This window comes from Spodoptera frugiperda, chromosome 4 (genome assembly GCF_023101765.2).
Source record: "Spodoptera frugiperda isolate SF20-4 chromosome 4, AGI-APGP_CSIRO_Sfru_2.0, whole genome shotgun sequence".
Classification (NCBI taxonomy): Eukaryota; Metazoa; Arthropoda; class Insecta; order Lepidoptera; family Noctuidae; genus Spodoptera; species Spodoptera frugiperda.
The window spans coordinates 1,852,779-1,869,847 of NC_064215.1; the positions used below are offsets into that span (position 1 = coordinate 1,852,779).

Sequence of the window (17,069 nt, forward strand, 5' to 3'; positions counted from 1 at the left end):
GACTGTTACTTTAGGCTTCCCAATAACGGAAATTCTGCTTATTAACATATCCTCCGATGTGAAAATGGGCTTTATCACTAAAGAATGTGTACCGTAACGATTATTTAATTAGATGGCGAGCTTCAGTCACCGAAAATCCACTCGAAATGTACGCCTCGATGGCAAAAGCGCGGTGCCCTCCACTCTACTTTTCCATAGTTACAAAAAAATCCGCAATATTTGCGTTTCTAAACACGTCTTTTGCAGTCCTCTAACGTATTGCGTTTAGAAACTATGTTTGTTCAAAGTTTGAAATCTGCCACTGGACACCCTGTATTTATTGTTGCAAACGTATTAATCCAAAAATTAATCCTTATCCCTTATCCCAGCTAACATCCATCGCAGAATGTCGTATGTACTATTTCCTCGACACTCTGTATAAGTAAATATTTAAAACTGTATAAATCAAGAATGATAAATAAGCAAATAATGACAAATATATATTTAATATCACACAATCAAAGAAAAGTCAATATAATAAAACATCAAAAACACGTACATAAGTAAAATATAAAAATACAATGTCCCAATATAGAGTACATGTCATCCGAGATGTTATACCAATTGAAGTAAAATATTTTGCGCAAGAAAAGTTCATTTTCGATTTATTTTGGAACCTCATTGTAAACTCGAGAGGAGAGTCTCAGAATATAGATACTTTACACGTTAGAGAGTTTCTCCCACGAAGTCTTTCATTTGGCCTGTTACATTTTACGGTTATATAATTATAGAGAACTAAACGTCAATTTAACGGGAGGGAGTGTTCAAATCTTATGTTATTTGCAGTATGACTCACAAGTGTCAGTTATTGAAGCCTAAGCGACTTCGTTGTCAGTACAAAACCTCAAAAAAATATATCATATCTTAATAAGAGTAGGTGCATTATAACTTGCGTGTGACATGCTAAATTACTACTAAAAATATATTAATTTTATCAGCTTACTCACGTAAATGTTTGACGAGGAACTCGACTAGTTTCAATCAAGCCATGCCAAAGGCGCACATTCATGAGCAATATTCCGCCACACACGACGCAGCGACAGTCGCACTGCTCCTGATAGCCGTCATACTGACTACCGTGAGTAAGCCGATAACCATAATAATTAATCTAGTAGATATGTCCCACGAGTTATATGCATCAAGTTGACAGTTGGAGTTAGTACATGACCTCTCATTTTCTTACACAGTGCTTCAATGCGCTCTTCCCAATCGACTACTAACCCCAGAATTCTTTGTTATAGATCTATACTAATATTATAAAGCTGAAGAGTTTGTTTGTTTGTTTGAACGCGCTAATCTCCGGAACTACTGGTCCAATTTGAATAATTCCTTTTGTGTTGAATGGTGCATTTATCGAGGAAGGCTATAGGCTATAAAACATCACGCTATGACCAATAGGAGCTAAGCAGAGCGGGTGAAACCGCGCGGAAGTAGCTAGTATAAGATAATTAGATAGTTTGTAGAAGGCAACTGTTATAATTTTCGGTTTACTCACGTAACTGTTTGACGAGGAACTCGACTAGTTTCAAGCCGTTCCAGCAGCACATATTCATGAGCATCATTCCGGGGTACACGACGCGGTGACTATCGCGCAACAGTTGGCTCCTTGAGTTTGGCAGGGCGCACACTCTTGTCATATAATGTTTTTTGGGTATGTGACACTTAACATCCAAAATCTCGAAGATTTTTGACGCTGACAGTTCTGGTTTTATGGCTTGCCAGTCCTCCATATATTAATGGCAATGCTTCCAATTGACTAGATAATTTACTTCGCTCCAATAGAACAGTGCCTGAATTAAGACTGCAGTCTCCACACTTCCATGCGACTCAGTGCGTGTTCTCCTCACAGGCAGTGTACTTCACTCCGGCACCAACATGAACTACGCAACTCGAACAATTACGTTTGATGGAAAAGTAAGAAATATCTTCCATATAAAAAACATAGCGTAGTTGAGTCCGTTTCCACCAGTGATATGCGTGCCAATGAATATTATTGGTGAAAGCTAAACGCATCCACAGCAACCTATCTTAGCACATCTCTCTATAAATTAATTCGTTACAAACCCGTCTGACACCTAGGTATTTACACAGTAAATGAACACTGGCCATTATGGGTACTGCTCGGAGAATTTTTGATGGAATTTCTGGAAAGTATCTAGCATCTCCTTGAGGAGGGGCTTCTGCGGCAGTATGGTGGTGCGGAAGTGGTAGGTGCCAGGTTTCTGGCCAAAGCCGGAGCCGGGAACTATACAAATACCTGGAATGACACGGTGACCAGTAAAGCGCGCGTCTGGCAAGTCGTCCCTCGCCTCGCACTTTGCATGACTTACCACAATCCTCCAAGAGTTTGAAGGCATAGAACACGTCTGGGGCTTTCCCTGCTGCCTTGGCAGCCTCTACCGCTTTACTCGATAACTCGATGCGCGGGAAAGCGTACATTGCACCCTGTTGATACAGTAATATGATAAGCACACTGATCGTACAACGTACGAGTCTGCCAGTGCCATTATGTTCGCTTACCTGCACCTTGTTACACTTGAACCCCTTCATGCCGTTGAAGGCTTGCACGATCATCTCGGACCGCTCTTTCAATGAGTCCAGTACGGCACACCTCTCCTTCTCCCACAGTTCGTACGATGGCTCACCGCAGCAAGGGGTTTTTGCCTGTTAACATCCGAATTGAAAGTTACCTACATGTCCAATAAAATCAGCCTTCCTAGACCTAAGTGCGTCGCTGGCTGCTGGCCTTTTAGAGATTCGGGGTTGGCTGTGAGGATTGGGCCTCGGACAAGCTCACTCACAGAGCAAAATAATAACGCAATCATTATATCACACTGGTCACTATCACTTCAGTCGAGCCAGCCGATTCGTTTTGAACGATGGCTCTCTCCTGCATGAAAAAACTTCGTTCGTGAAAACCATATAGAAAGTCATCCAGTTGTTTTTGCGTTACCACGTTCATACAGACAGACTTACAGACGGACTTCAATTTACTACAAAACGAATTAACGACAATAATGACGCCCGTTGTCCCAATACCTAAAGGGAAATCAGGTCAGGATATTTGTAATTATAGAACTGTGGCTGTGCTGTCGACGCCCGCTAAAGTGCTAGAGTCAGCTATTCTGTGCTCAGTGCAAGGACAAGTACGTGCTCGTTTGTCGGATGCGCAACATGGTTTCAGACCAGAACATCATCAACAGCCTATAAGTGGCCAATGCTGACCAAAGGCCTCTTCTCACACGGAGAAGGCTTGAGCATTAATCACCACGCTTGCTCAATGCCGATTGGCGTCATGCCAGGACGTGTTTGCTCAACTTTATGGTGCAGGTGGTGACGTTTGTTGACTCTGGAGTGGAGGTGGATGCAGCGTACTGTGATTTTTGTAAGGCATTTGATACTGTAGGGAATGATATTTTATTAAGAAAGCTGGTGAAAATTTGGTGTACGTTGCATCTACTGCAGTTTTTTGCTAACTATATGAAGGATCGCCAGCAGTATGTAGATTGCAATGGCTGTGAATCTCGTCCTTACTATAGGTTATATATACTACTAGGTCGGGCGTGAGCCAGGGTAGCAATGTGGGGCCTCCGGAGCTTATCATAACGATAAATGACCTACCGTAAGTTGTCAGGCATGGGAGTTGTCTATCGTTCACAGGTCACGCCTGAAGGTGCTACTCAACGTTGAAGATAGTACGGATTGTGAACGCCTGCAGTGTGACGGTACGCGTCCACAGGCCCGCATCGTATGCATCGCACGTTTTTAAAACTTGATGGAGTTTTTAAATTTTGCCCTCTGATGTACCCTACTCTATTTGTTTTGGGTATAGTAGGTAAAAGTTAAATATTTTATAATACCAGTTAAGATTTTTTATTACAACGTACAACGCAATCACAGACGATCTGCCCGATAGTGGGGGGACAGAGCATGGCGGACATGGCCTTGTAGAGGTGCTCCTGCACTTTGGGGTCCATGTTGCAGAGCTCCATCCAGCCGCCGCGCAGCCCGCACTCGCCCGTGTACCCCTTGCTGATGGACATGAACGACGCCAGCGCGCAGCAGCTGTACGGCGCGCCCAGCTCCGTCATCACCTGCGCACGCACCAACTTACGAAACGCACCCATCGATATTACTACTACAACTACGTTATTTGATATTGCCGAGGTGGCTACCGACTTTGTGACTAAGTTGAGAACGTGTACTCGTTTTATTAATTCCAATCTAAATCTATAGAAGTAGTGGTCAACTGCGAAACACCCACCTTTTTGAAGGAGAAGAACTTACTGTCCTTGTCGTACACATTAGCCTGGTACACTTCGTCCGCGAATATAAGTAAGTTCTTTTTATGTGCAAACTTTATTATGTCCTCAATGTTACCACGTTTCAGAACCTGACAAAATGATATTAAATCGGTATTATACTCGCATATAGGGAGGGATCGTATACATAGAGGCTCACGATGGTGATTTATTTAACAAAACTTAATCTGCGTTAATTGCTGACAATGGAACACATTAGCCTCTGTTCATACACAGAAGGTTTGAGCATTAAAGACCACGTTTGGCTAATGCGGGTTGGCGATTTTAAACTTATAATTATAAATTATAAGGCCGGGTTTTCTCACCATGTTTCGCCTTCACCGATTATCAGTGGTCTCTAAATATTTTTTTAAGTATATATAACTTTACTTTTATTTCTCCTAGATTTAGAGACTACCTTATCGAACGAAAATTTATTTTTTAGGATCGGTCCATTACTAGTCATACGAACAATGTTTTCATCGATCGTGTGACATAATGCAGTGTGAGCCTGTGTGAGTGGGTGTACGTGCACGGTGTACCTGTCCGGTGGGGTTGCCGGGGTTGATGACGACGATGGCCCGCACGGTATAGTATATAGTATGGCGTGGTATGGTGTACCTGTCCGGTGGGGTTGCCGGGGTTGATGACGACGATGGCCCGCACGGTATAGTATATAGTATGGCGTGGTATGGTGTACCTGTCCGGTGGGGTTGCCGGGGTTGATGACGACGATGGCCCGCACGGTATAGTATATAGTATGGCGTGGTATGGTGTACCTGTCCGGTGGGGTTGCCGGGGTTGATGACGACGATGGCCCGCACGGTATAGTATATAGTATGGCGTGGTATGGTGTACCTGTCCGGTGGGGTTGCCGGGGTTGATGACGACGATGGCCCGCACGGTATAGTATATAGTATGGCGTGGTATGGTGTACCTGTCCGGTGGGGTTGCCGGGGTTGATGACGACGATGGCCCGCACGGTATAGTATATAGTATGGCGTGGTATGGTGTACCTGTCCGGTGGGGTTGCCGGGGTTGATGACGACGATGGCCCGCACGGTATAGTATATAGTATGGCGTGGTATGGTGTACCTGTCCGGTGGGGTTGCCGGGGTTGATGACGACGATGGCCCGCACGGTATAGTATATAGTATGGCGTGGTATGGTGTACCTGTCCGGTGGGGTTGCCGGGGTTGATGACGACGATGGCCCGCACGGTATAGTATATAGTATGGCGTGGTATGGTGTACCTGTCCGGTGGGGTTGCCGGGGTTGATGACGACGATGGCCCGCACGGTATAGTATATAGTATGGCGTGGTATGGTGTACCTGTCCGGTGGGGTTGCCGGGGTTGATGACGACGATGGCCCGCACGGCGTGCGTCTTGCTGCCGTCCGTGAAGGACCGCTCCAGCTCGTTGATGTCGAGCGCCCAGCCCTTGTCCTCGTCCAGGTAGTAGCGGATGTGACCTATCCCGAACTCCGTGAGCGTGGCCGAATATAACGGGTACTGCGGGATCGGTATCATGATACCTGCAATGTGTACAAAACAAATAACAATTTCCTCGCTCAAACGCGTGATCTGTTGGAAAACCAGCCAGAAGTACCTACTTGTTACTACGGAAGGAACTAAAAACTGTCTCATCATCATCAAGCGCCTTAGTGCAACCATAATCATAAGCCTTCATCATATATGTTACAGCCAAAGTAATAAATGTTGATAATTTATATACTGTCTAGCAATTATATATAACGTCTACTCAATTTAGATAAAGTGACAAATGACACAAAATTAATCACATTAACTAGCAATTTTATATACTATCTTCGAAGACTTGGATAATGTAATAAAACGCGCAGCATGCAAACAAATATGCAGCCTGCAGCAGGCAGGGTTTCTGTCATGGCTCCGGCACTGCGGGCCTCCGGCGGCCCCACGCGATTTTGAATTACACTCTGGGGGTAGGACAAACAAGACTACGTGGAGTCGGTTTTGTAGCAATTCGGTTCTGTCACTAACTTTTGTTGCACAGCATATTAAAGGAGATGGCTAAATGGCTGACCCAGACATAATATTAACACGAATACGAATTTCACGCTAACCCGTACCATTTAATAATAATTCCGAGACAACTTCATCAGTCCATACAGTCACTTGCCCTTCCTTCTTACTCGTATATATACCACAGTCTCCAGAAAGCAGCCATTTTAATATGGATTTTTATGTGTGTGTGCGAAACAGGGGCGGACATGTGGAACATGTACTGTAAAAATAAATAATAAACCTCATTTGTTACCTATTTAGATTGTTTTATTTTGTTATCTGACTCAAGTTAAATTTGAAGCTTAAATATCGATATTCTTATTACTACCTTGTAGTACTTCAACAATGTTTTGGCAAAGAATTCAAATTATTCCATATCATGTTATACCTTATCAGAAAGCTGAAGAATTGTAGATATTTTAATGCACATCTGCAGCACAGTTGTCATAGACTTTTTTAGGGTTCCGTAGCCAAATGGCAAAAAACGGAACCCTTATAGATTCGTCATGTCTGTCTGTCTGTCTGTCTGTCTGTCTGTCTGTCTGTCTGTCTGTCCGTCTGTCCGTCTGTCCGTCTGTCCGTCTGTCCGTCTATCCGTCTGTCCGTCCGTCCGTCCGTCCGTCCGTCCGTCCGTATGTCACAGCCATTTATTTCCGAAACTGTTGGGCCTACATAGTTGAAACTTTGTAAGATGGTGTATTTCGGTAACCGCTATTAGAATTTTGAATAAAAATTAATAAAGGAGAAGGGGACTTTTGGGCCCAGCAGTTAACTAGTTGAAATGTATATTAAAAAAACCGTAATTTTTTTCTAAGGGAAATCACAAAATATGGTACCTTGTTTCTATCTGGGAAGCGAGAAAACTTAAATTAAGTTATAAAACATTAATGATTATTTAATCATTTATGTATAACGTACTCTGTGATTTAAACTTTTTACAACACTTCTGTCTGATATCAGTCAGTCACCGATTGACAGATGACACTCGTTCGTTGTGTTTCGTTCTGAGTGCGCACGTATTTTCCATGTTTTATTGTTAAACCCCACGACCTCGGCTTTATAAAGGACTTTTTGACGGATCTTGCATCTCTAAATAATTACCTGACTCTCTATTTTGGACAATTATTTAAGCCTATCAATCGGATATTGACGACATGGATCGCTGTGTAAATTGTACGATGGCGACTGGTCGCAGTAACTCTATTACCAGAAGAGTCTTGGAAGATGAGGCGATTTTATCAGTTATTCGTCAGTGGCGTGCATCTCAGCCTGTAATAACATGGTATCTCAGTTGGGAAAGATACCAAGAAAATATACGTACCCCGACCCCCTACACAATTGTTAGATGACATTCTCCTAATTATTCAAGATGAATAATACATATTTCATACTAATATTGGTGTTTTATTTATATATCCCCTGTCCCTTTTTTAGTATTTAAAAGATTAGTGCCTATTGCTTCTAAGGGCCTATGCACACCACGTTTTTTAAACGCGCCGTCGACGCGCGTTTGTAGCGATACAGACGCGATACTTGCGTGCGTATAGCGTCTGTATCGCTACAGTCGCGATACGCACGCAAATTAGACGCGGCCTGTAGACCTTTGCACACCTGACACGCGTGTGTAGCGATACAGACACGCGTGTGTAGCGATACGAAAGCGATGCAAACGCGCGTGTTATCGATACACACGCGCTGGTGCCGCGCGTTTGTATCGATACAAACGACAACAGACTGCACTGTAGGAGAAAAACGGCCGGCGACGCGGGTTGCCGGCCGTTTATAAAACGTGGTGTGCATAGGCCCTAAGTGCAGAATATTGAATGTAAAAACTTGTCTTCGACTGTAGCGTCCGTAGCCAAATGGCAAAAAACGGAACCCTTATAGATTCGTCATGTCTGTCTGTCTGTCTGTCTGTCTGTCCGTCTGTCCGTCTGTCCGTCTGTCCGTCCGTCCGTCCGTCCGTATGTCACAGCCATTTATTTCCGAAACTGTTGGGCCTACATAGTTGAAACTTTGTAAGATGGTGTATTTCGGTAACCGCTATTAGAATTTTACAAGTTATTCTTACAAGTAAGGCTCTTGTGACATTTTGAGATACACATGTATTATTACTATGACTATTTTGGACTCCCTATTATGAATAATGTCCAGATAAAGTGATTAATTTATAACACTGTCTAGTGAATTTAGCATTTATTTATAATGACCAGTCATTTTTTTTTTTACATTCCATAGTTGACGTTTGGCTGCTATCTCACCTGATGGTAAGTGATGATGCGGCCTACGGTGGAGCACGTCTGCCCATAAGCAACTTATTCACTCGGGTCTTGAAGACATCCAGGTTATACCCATCAGGAAACACAGACTCCGGCAAGGAGTTCCACTCCCTAGCAGTTCGCACAAGGAAGCTTGAAGCGAAGTGCTTCGTGCAAGTGGGTGGGATATCTACCATGAAGCGGCGACGCCTCGCCGATTGTCTTGTGGTTCGATGATGAAAAGGACTAGGAGGAATCAAGTTGTGCAATTCCCCCGCACACTCTCCGAAATGTATCCGGTAAAAAACGGAACGGCTTGCGACCTTGCGCCTGTGTTCAAGGCTTTGAAGCCGGGCCTCCACAAGCGCATCATCATTGATGAGCTTCTTGGCACGCCTTTCAATGTGTTCGAGCGCATCCAGCTGGTATTTAGCCGAGCCGTCCCAAAGGTGAGAACAGTACTCCATACATGACCGAACCTGCGCTTGGTACAGGCTCAGCAGTTGTTTCGGTGAGAAGTACCGTCTCACCTTCGAGAGGATACCCAACTTTCTACCAGCAAGATGCGCCTTCGACTCTATATAAGAGCCGAAGTTTAGCGTTGGCGATAAAGTTACGCCCAGAAGCTCAAGATGGTCCGCTATTGGAACGGATACATTTCGGAAAGTCGGAGCCAGCGGAAATTGACTCCGTTTGGCAGAGAATAGACACGCCTGGGTTTTGGTAGCGTTGAACCTGACCAAGTTGGCGTCACCCCAATCAGAGACCGCCTTCAAGGACGAGTTCAACCGTTCGACCATGGATTCTCTTAGAGACTGAATCTGTGTTCCGCTAGTCCGCGCATCGGACACATACCTTTCAACAACTAAGCTGTCATCTGCATACCCAAAGATACCGGGCTTAAGCAGGTCGTTGATGTGCAGCAAAAAGAGCGTTGCTGAAAGTACTGACCCCTGCCGGCGTTGATGCCAAATTGGTCAGACGAGTAGCCATCAATGACTACTCGAATTGATCGATCCCTTAGGAAGTCTTTAAGTGTGGGAGAGCCATGCTTCGGCACGAATGGGCCGGCTCGACCGGAGTAATACCACGGCCTCACAGAAAACCGACGTGAAACAACGCTTGCGTTGTATTTCGTTGTGTGAGTGAGGTTACCGGAGGCCCAATTCCCCCTTCCCAATCTTCCCCATCCCCATTCCCGAACAACAACCCTTAAATTCCTAACTCCCAAAAAGCCGGTACGCACTTGTAAAGCCTCTGGTGTTTCAAGTGTCCATGGGCGGCGGCGATTGCTTACCATCAGGTAATACGTCTGCTCGATTACCGGCATGTCCCATAAAAAAAAAAAAAAGTCTGCAATCCATCTGCACAGATCAGCGGGAAGTCCATATGCAGGAAGCTTGCCGATAAGGCTGTCGTGCCAAACCCTGTCAAAGGCCTTCGATATATCGAGTGAGACCGCTATTGCCTCCCCGTGCTTCTCGATGGCCTCGCTCTAAATGTGGGTGGCATACGCAAGAAAGTCCCCCAGTGGATCGGTTGCAGCGAAACCCATACTGCTGATCGCTGAGGAGGTCGTTACCTTCAAGGTATGCCAGGAGCCTGTTGTTAAGTACACGTTCCATACTCTTGCAGAGTATGGACGTGACTGAGATTGGTCGGTAATTATTAGGGTCGGCACGACTACCTTTTTTGGGCACAGGCTGCACGTTGGCCAGCTTCCATGCAAGCGGCACTTGGCCAGTCTCCAAGGAAAGTCGAAACAGGCGTGTCAGGATTGGAGACAACTCAGGCGCACAGGTTTTTAAAACCACGGCTGGGATTCCGTCGGGGCCACTGGCCTTGTTCACGTCGAGATTACGCAACGTCTTATATACCTCCTTCTGTCGTATACGAATTTTTGACATATTCGTCTCGCAAACTCTATGGAGAGAAGGAGGCAAAGCGCCACCAGTATCGAGATGTGAAGATTCCGCAAATAGAGAAGCAAACAGGTTTGCTTTCTCTACCGCGGTGTGTGCCAGCGTCCCGTTAGGCCCCAGGAGAGGTGGGAGTGAAGGGCGGCAGAAGTTCGATTCAACCGCCTTGGCCAGGGACCAGAATGCTTTACTACCCGCTGGGTAAGAAGCCAGTTTGTTCCCTATTCGGCCAATGTGGTTGAACCGAGCCATCCGCAATGCCTCTTTGCATGACTTGGCAGCCCGGTTATAGGCTCTCTTCCTCTGAAGAGTGTCGTCAGCCCTACGACGCCTCTCATCCGCCCATGCCAAGTATGCCGCATGCTTTCGCGCTTCAGCACGTCTGCAGTCGGCATCGAACCATGGACGAGTCCCACCGAAATATGTCGCGTCCGAGAATGGAATGTAGTATTCCATGCCCTGACGCAACACCCCCGTTATGGCATCCGCACAAGCTGACGGGTCACTAGTAGAGAAGCAGACAGGCCGCCAAGGATAGGATGCAAAAAAAGATCGCATCCCATCCCAATCTGCTGACTTGTACCGCCACATCCGCCGAGATCCTCTGGGACAAGGATCCGGCGGGGAGTGTGTGGATACGCATTTCACCAGACAGTGGTCAGAGCTCCCCAAGGGTGAAGAAACTGTCACCGAGTAGCTGTCTGGATCAGTTGTCAGCAGAAGGTCTAAGCAGTTGGCAGTGTGCGAGTCGACATCGGGCACCCTTGTGGCCTCATGGACCAGCTGGGTCAGGCCAAGCGTCAGCGCAAGCTTACGCACCTCCCTCCCAGCATGGTCAGTGCACTGGTATGGGAACGGCCACTCCCGGTGATGGACGTTAAAGTCCCACAGTAACACCAACTGGGCCGAAGGGTACCTCTGCCGAGCCGCATCCGCCATCTCCACAAGGTGTTGCGCTAATCTGGTCGTCTCCAAATCTCCGTTGTGCGACCGGTAGACACAGGCATAGAGGATTTTCTCCATGTCTGTGTCCACCAGTATCCACAAGGTTGAAAAACTGGGGTCCTCAAAGTTTCGGAGACGCCGGTAACAGACGCCGTCTTGGACGTATAGATAGGCATACGCCTGCACGGGGAACGAAATTGTGCTCCAGGGAAAAGCCTGGGTAGTTCAGGTATGATACGTCCGACGGACATCTGATCTGGGTCTCCGAGAGAAACAAGAGCGTGGGGTTCTCGGTCTCGAGGTGGTGATGGACCGCGTTGATATTTGAGTGCAAGCCTTGAATATTTGAGAGGTGCACTTTGAGGGAGAGGGAGTGCAGCCGCTGTTCTACCCTTTTCTTTGCTCTGGTTCTCATGTTAATAGTGTGAGGTTGCTGAGAAGATGGCAGTGAAATGTTCCTCCACACAGGCGACCCCAGACGCGCACTGCAGTTAGCTACATCATTGGGGGGCCAGCCTGGAGACTGCGGGGACGCCCGAGCCCCCCCCATGAATAACCGATGGATATGGCCCTCTCGTCCGGTCGCCAACCGGCACGATGGCGTATCCATGGGATTTTTCGCTAGATGGCGGAGCAGCCTTTCACGTGTGGCTAGCACGCTAATTGGGCCCCCAACTATCTGCGGTCGGCCAGCGGTGCACCGTGCCTCGGATCCCGCTACCCTCCGCGACTGGCCACCCGATGAAGCAACACCAGCACGCGCCAGACCGGTCTACCCATAGTGGAGCAAACATCTCGACCCATCCTCTCATACGGCTTCACCGAGCATCGTGGCGGAACACGGCTAGGCCGCTTGGCGACACGGTTTTGCTCAGTGGGTGGTCATAATGCCGTCGGCCGAAGCCTACCACCAGAGTGTCACATGGTTAGCACCACCCAGAGGCCACGTGTAGGGGTTCATTTTTATGGGTGTTCTCCTACGGACGAGGGTGACTCAGCCTCCAAAATTTAATTCATTATGAATAATTGCAATTTAATCACTATGACTCTAACATATAAAATCAATATGGCTGTGCGGCCTGGGGAGGTTGTAAAATTTACCAGCGACTTCGGATGCAAACGTAGGTGATTCCCATTTTTAGGGTTCCGTAGTCAAATGGCAAAAAACGGAACCCTTATAGATTCGTCATGTCTGTCTGTCTGTCTGTCCGTCCGTCCGTCCGTATGTCAAAGCCATTTATCTCTGAAACTGTTGGGCATACATAGTTGAAACTTTGTAGGTTGATGTATTTCGTTAACCGCTATTCGAATTTATAAGTTTACAAATTAAAGGGGGGCACTACATACATGGAACTTATTCAAAAAAAATGCTCATAAATATGAGCCTCTAGGATGGATATCTATTCATAATGTCAACCATTAAAAACACTGCAGTATAACAGATTTTTTTATTTTTGGGACAAGCCCGCCACAACCTCCCATACCGCTGCAACTCCTGTAAGCCAGGATCTACAGTAGATACAAACATGAAAACACCGTAGCACTGAAGTCCGCCGCGTCCCAGGGAAATGAATGACTATCTTGGATCCCGCAACGAAACAAATCAGAAGATGTTATTATAGGAGAAGAAAAAGAAAACGATAATTTCCACAGTAGCAGTATAACAGTTGCAAGTATATTAGTACTGACCGGTAGGCTTGCAGTCGACTTTATTGCAGAATAGTTCCAAGACGTGCTTGATACCGTTGGAGGCTCCCGCAGTGAGGCAGATGTCCTGCCAGTTGGCCTTGTGCCCGTCGCGCTGCTCGATGTACTCCGCCACGTGGCGCCGGATCAGCTCGATGCCGTGCGACATCGTGTACGCGCCCACTGACTGGCCACTACAATATTTTAATAATGACTGAGTATGATATAATACATCTGACATCTGAATGATGTCGTCAGGACGACAACGTGAGACGTGTGCTAACATGGCACGTTACCTATTAGTCGTGATTTTAATAAAAAAAGGCAGAGAATATTGCCTGTGATTAGTACGTACGTACTGTAATGAAATATATATCCGACTTTTGTCATTCTAATTAACAACACATTGAGACGTCGACGTGCAGCGCCGTGTATCTTGACGTCGCGTCAGCATGCCGCCGTGGCCACGTTACCGCACCGTCCACTTTGACGACATCGTGACGTAATGGGGACATCGGTCGATTCCAAATAATGTTTTTTTTTTTAATAAAGCGCTACCTCTTCTCTTCAGTTTCTACTACACGTCGTGAAAATGTTAGTGCTTTCCCGGCAATGACATGTAGCTATTTTTTTTAACAATAAAATTATATTTTACCGAGACAAACACGATTTCACGGTGTATTATGTCGTGAACTCACGCGCAGCTTTTGAGTATATCTTTTGCTCTCTGCTTCACGTCCGCCGGCATTGAGCCCGACTTTATGAGATTCGGATAAGACGCACAGGCGACCACCTAAGCGATACAAAATCAAAGTTAAAAAGCGTCACTTTGTAGCTGAGTAAATCTTATTTAAGCATTGTGTTGCTTAGGCCGAACAGTTACAGTATTCATTACCTGAGCGGGCTAGGGCTGGTAAGTTTTTCTAGAACAAATTGATTATATGCGATTTTAAAGGAGTTAATAAAGAAAAGTACAGACTGACCAAAAAGTATCATTTATTTTATACTTTTAAACAGATATTATTTGTACTTTTTGCAGCACATTTCATATTTTTTAAAGAATTTTTCATAGTTTTTGAAGAAATTGTATTTGTCGTTCAGGAATATTTAAGTATAGTTTGGGGAATTGGCGATACCAACATATTAACAGTGACAACTTTTTCATTCTGATTACATATGAGTTTTTGCATATTATACAAGTTAAATATATTATGCACATACTCTATTTATTCTGTATTTTAGCGTATTCTCTTAGTGCTACAGAGTACGCCTACATGATATAGAGAATCAAAGGACACCGTTCGGTATCCTCGTGCGATACGGATGGCCATTTTCCGCTGCAGACGATAGACTTTCGTTCTGCAACGTCGGACGCCTGACAAGCTGACCAAATAGGCGCCCCGTAAAGGACCATCGATCGCACGACACCCGCGTAGACTCTATTTTAGAGTACGGTTGGCTACCCTAGGGCGGGGTAACCGAACCACTCGAGACGCACGCATCCCGGCTATTAGTCCGTACGTGTTTTGTTTTTCGAAAAATTTGGAAACGTTGTGTCCAGATTTTAAAATCAGTTGCGAGAAAAAAATCTCAAGTGGGGCTTTTACACTGCATTTACCGAGTTTATAAATCGGGGATGATTGTAATAATGTTCATCGATTATGTAGATAGATCGGTGTGAGTGCGAACTGTAGAGTGTAGGTACGTAAAGTGTCAACGTAGAACAATAATCGGAGGCACCTGTCGGATGAAGGTGATAGGTTGCTGTTTCATAGCTTGCGCATCTCCCACATTTGCAAGGATGACCTTATTGAAAGGCTTACTAGATCCCTGTAAACAAATAATAAATACTATTTACGACATTATGCAACCCTGAAGCCTATTTCGATCAGTTGACTCGGGCGCAGTTGACTTGTCATTTCATTTGTTTCCCTCTCACTCCTTCACGACACTGCGCTAGAATGTCGCTCTGACATTGAATGTCCCGTTCGCGTCCATCTTGTTTTGTTTTCATCTACACACGGTAGACACTCTGGCGTCTATGACTGATTTACGACTCGGCGGACACATGTGCCCATCTATGTTAAAGCGACAATTGCGCTGGGTCGTGAACGAGTGCGAGTGTAAGTATGTGCCTTTTTAGGGTTCCGTAGTCAAATGACAAAAAACGGAACCCTCATATATTTGATACGTCCGTCTGTCCGCCCGTATGTCACAGCCATTTCTTTCCGAAACTAAACTTTGGAGGTTGATGAATTCTGGTACCCGTTGTTTCAAAATTTATAAATTTAAAAATTAAATGGACAACTCTATAGGTATATGGAATTAATTCCCAATTTTATTTTTTCAGCGAACCTATCCGTGATTGGTGTCAATGGAGGAAAAAGACATTGAGCTTCCTATAACAATTTTTCGTTAAAATCAATTGTTTGGAAGATAGACGCTTCGAAAGTGGAAAAATGAGAGCCCCCCCCCCCCGCCCCCCTCTAACTTTTAAAATAAGAGAGCGAGAATACTTAAAAAATATTTTTTAGAAAACTAAAAAACATAACAAGTTACCTAACTACTGAGATTACTACAAGCTAATCTAATCAAAAGTAAACTAACAGAGTGGCTACAGGCCTGATGTTTCTGTAGTATTAAGGAATTTATTTCTTTTTTTTCTGATCTATATGTAATAATAAAAGGACTATAATGAAATGTAGAATATGACTATAAAAGAATATGTCTGACTATGATAACTCAAATATTGTGATTATGTAATTTATAATGGTGACATTAATTTGTAATGTAATACCTTGCACGCTTGCTTGCAGGCTAAATACAATGACTTTAGGCTGTAAGATCTTCCTTTGTAAAATATGTATTTCTTGCAAATAAATGAATGTGAGTTTGAATTTGAATTTTGATATGTCTTCGTAGAAACTATCATTTTAACATCGTCATATTCTCTGATACATTATTACTTATAGTGTATAGTTACAAATAGTAATATCAAATAAACTCGTAACATTTAGAACACCCACTCCAAACTAAGTAGTAAAAAAAAATATTCTAAGTAGTAAAAATAAAGAATAACGATTGTGTCTACTGAACTGCAAATTAACTGTTTTCTATAGGTACGGTACCTACTGATAAATCTAAGAAGGGTGATGGGTTTTACTCTACACCTGTTGTATTGTCAAACGTAGCCCAGTTGTATCCTTAGTGACAAGCGATATATAGGAAACTACCGGCGGATCTAAACATTTTATTGAATTCCAACTCTTGCAGGTCTAACTTAAAACATTTAATTGGGAGTTACCCCTGCCAGCTCCTTTATCAATGCACCAGCACGGATGACAAGAGGTCCTCGCACGGCATACTGCAGCTTTATGATGTTTGGGTTTAAATTTTCCAAAGTAAGGGATCCCTGCGACTTGGTGCGAATAATCACTATGCACCACGAGGGCAGGAACTGCCGGCGAGACGCCGTCGACTGCCACATTCTGCCACATTCTGTCACACAACAATCATTAGACAACGAGTCGAGTGCAGGTAGTGATACACCAAAATATATCTTTACTTACAAATTTACCAATTAAAATTGCCTTCAAAACGGTTAAAACATAAAAAGATTCAAAAAATATAAAATCTTAGACACGGGCAAGATTGATCAAAATTTTGGTATATGTTGGCTGACAGTAAAATGAGACATTGACAATTAACTAAGCCAAAATAAAGAGTTCATCTATGTACAACAGCCAGGACTGGCAGGAGCACATAGGCAAGTATGAACGTATATAGAATAGAATCAGGCGTTGTCCTAATAGAACGCGAATAAGCGATTACGCGAATCTTGCTCGCGCGATTTGACGACGGATGGCTGGGGCGAG

General features: G+C 44.7%; 1 protein-coding gene across 4 annotated transcripts; it reads right to left on the reverse strand.

The window, feature by feature from the left end:
- Positions 1-466: 466 nt before the first annotated feature.
- LOC118272402 (alanine aminotransferase 2) lies at positions 467-16,921 on the reverse strand. 4 transcript variants are annotated; one of them, XM_035588890.2, is made up of 11 exons: positions 16,764-16,921; positions 16,499-16,692; positions 14,935-15,024; positions 13,893-13,987; positions 13,198-13,388; positions 5,673-5,875; positions 4,304-4,432; positions 3,927-4,133; positions 2,560-2,703; positions 2,370-2,484; positions 467-2,296 (listed from the first exon to the last, which is right to left on the reverse strand). In XM_035588890.2, exons 2-11 carry the CDS (start codon positions 16,679-16,681, stop codon positions 2,148-2,150), a joined length of 1,506 nt encoding a protein of 501 aa, XP_035444783.1. In that variant the 5' UTR covers positions 16,682-16,692; positions 16,764-16,921; the 3' UTR covers positions 467-2,147. The 4 variants fall into 4 exon arrangements, with proteins under 4 accessions (XP_035444783.1, XP_035444782.1, XP_035444786.1 ...); XM_035588889.2 differs by having other exon boundaries at positions 14,935-15,044; XM_035588893.2 differs by lacking the exons at positions 13,893-13,987; positions 16,764-16,921 and having other exon boundaries at positions 16,499-16,545.
- Between the last annotated feature and the right edge of the window lie 148 nt (positions 16,922-17,069).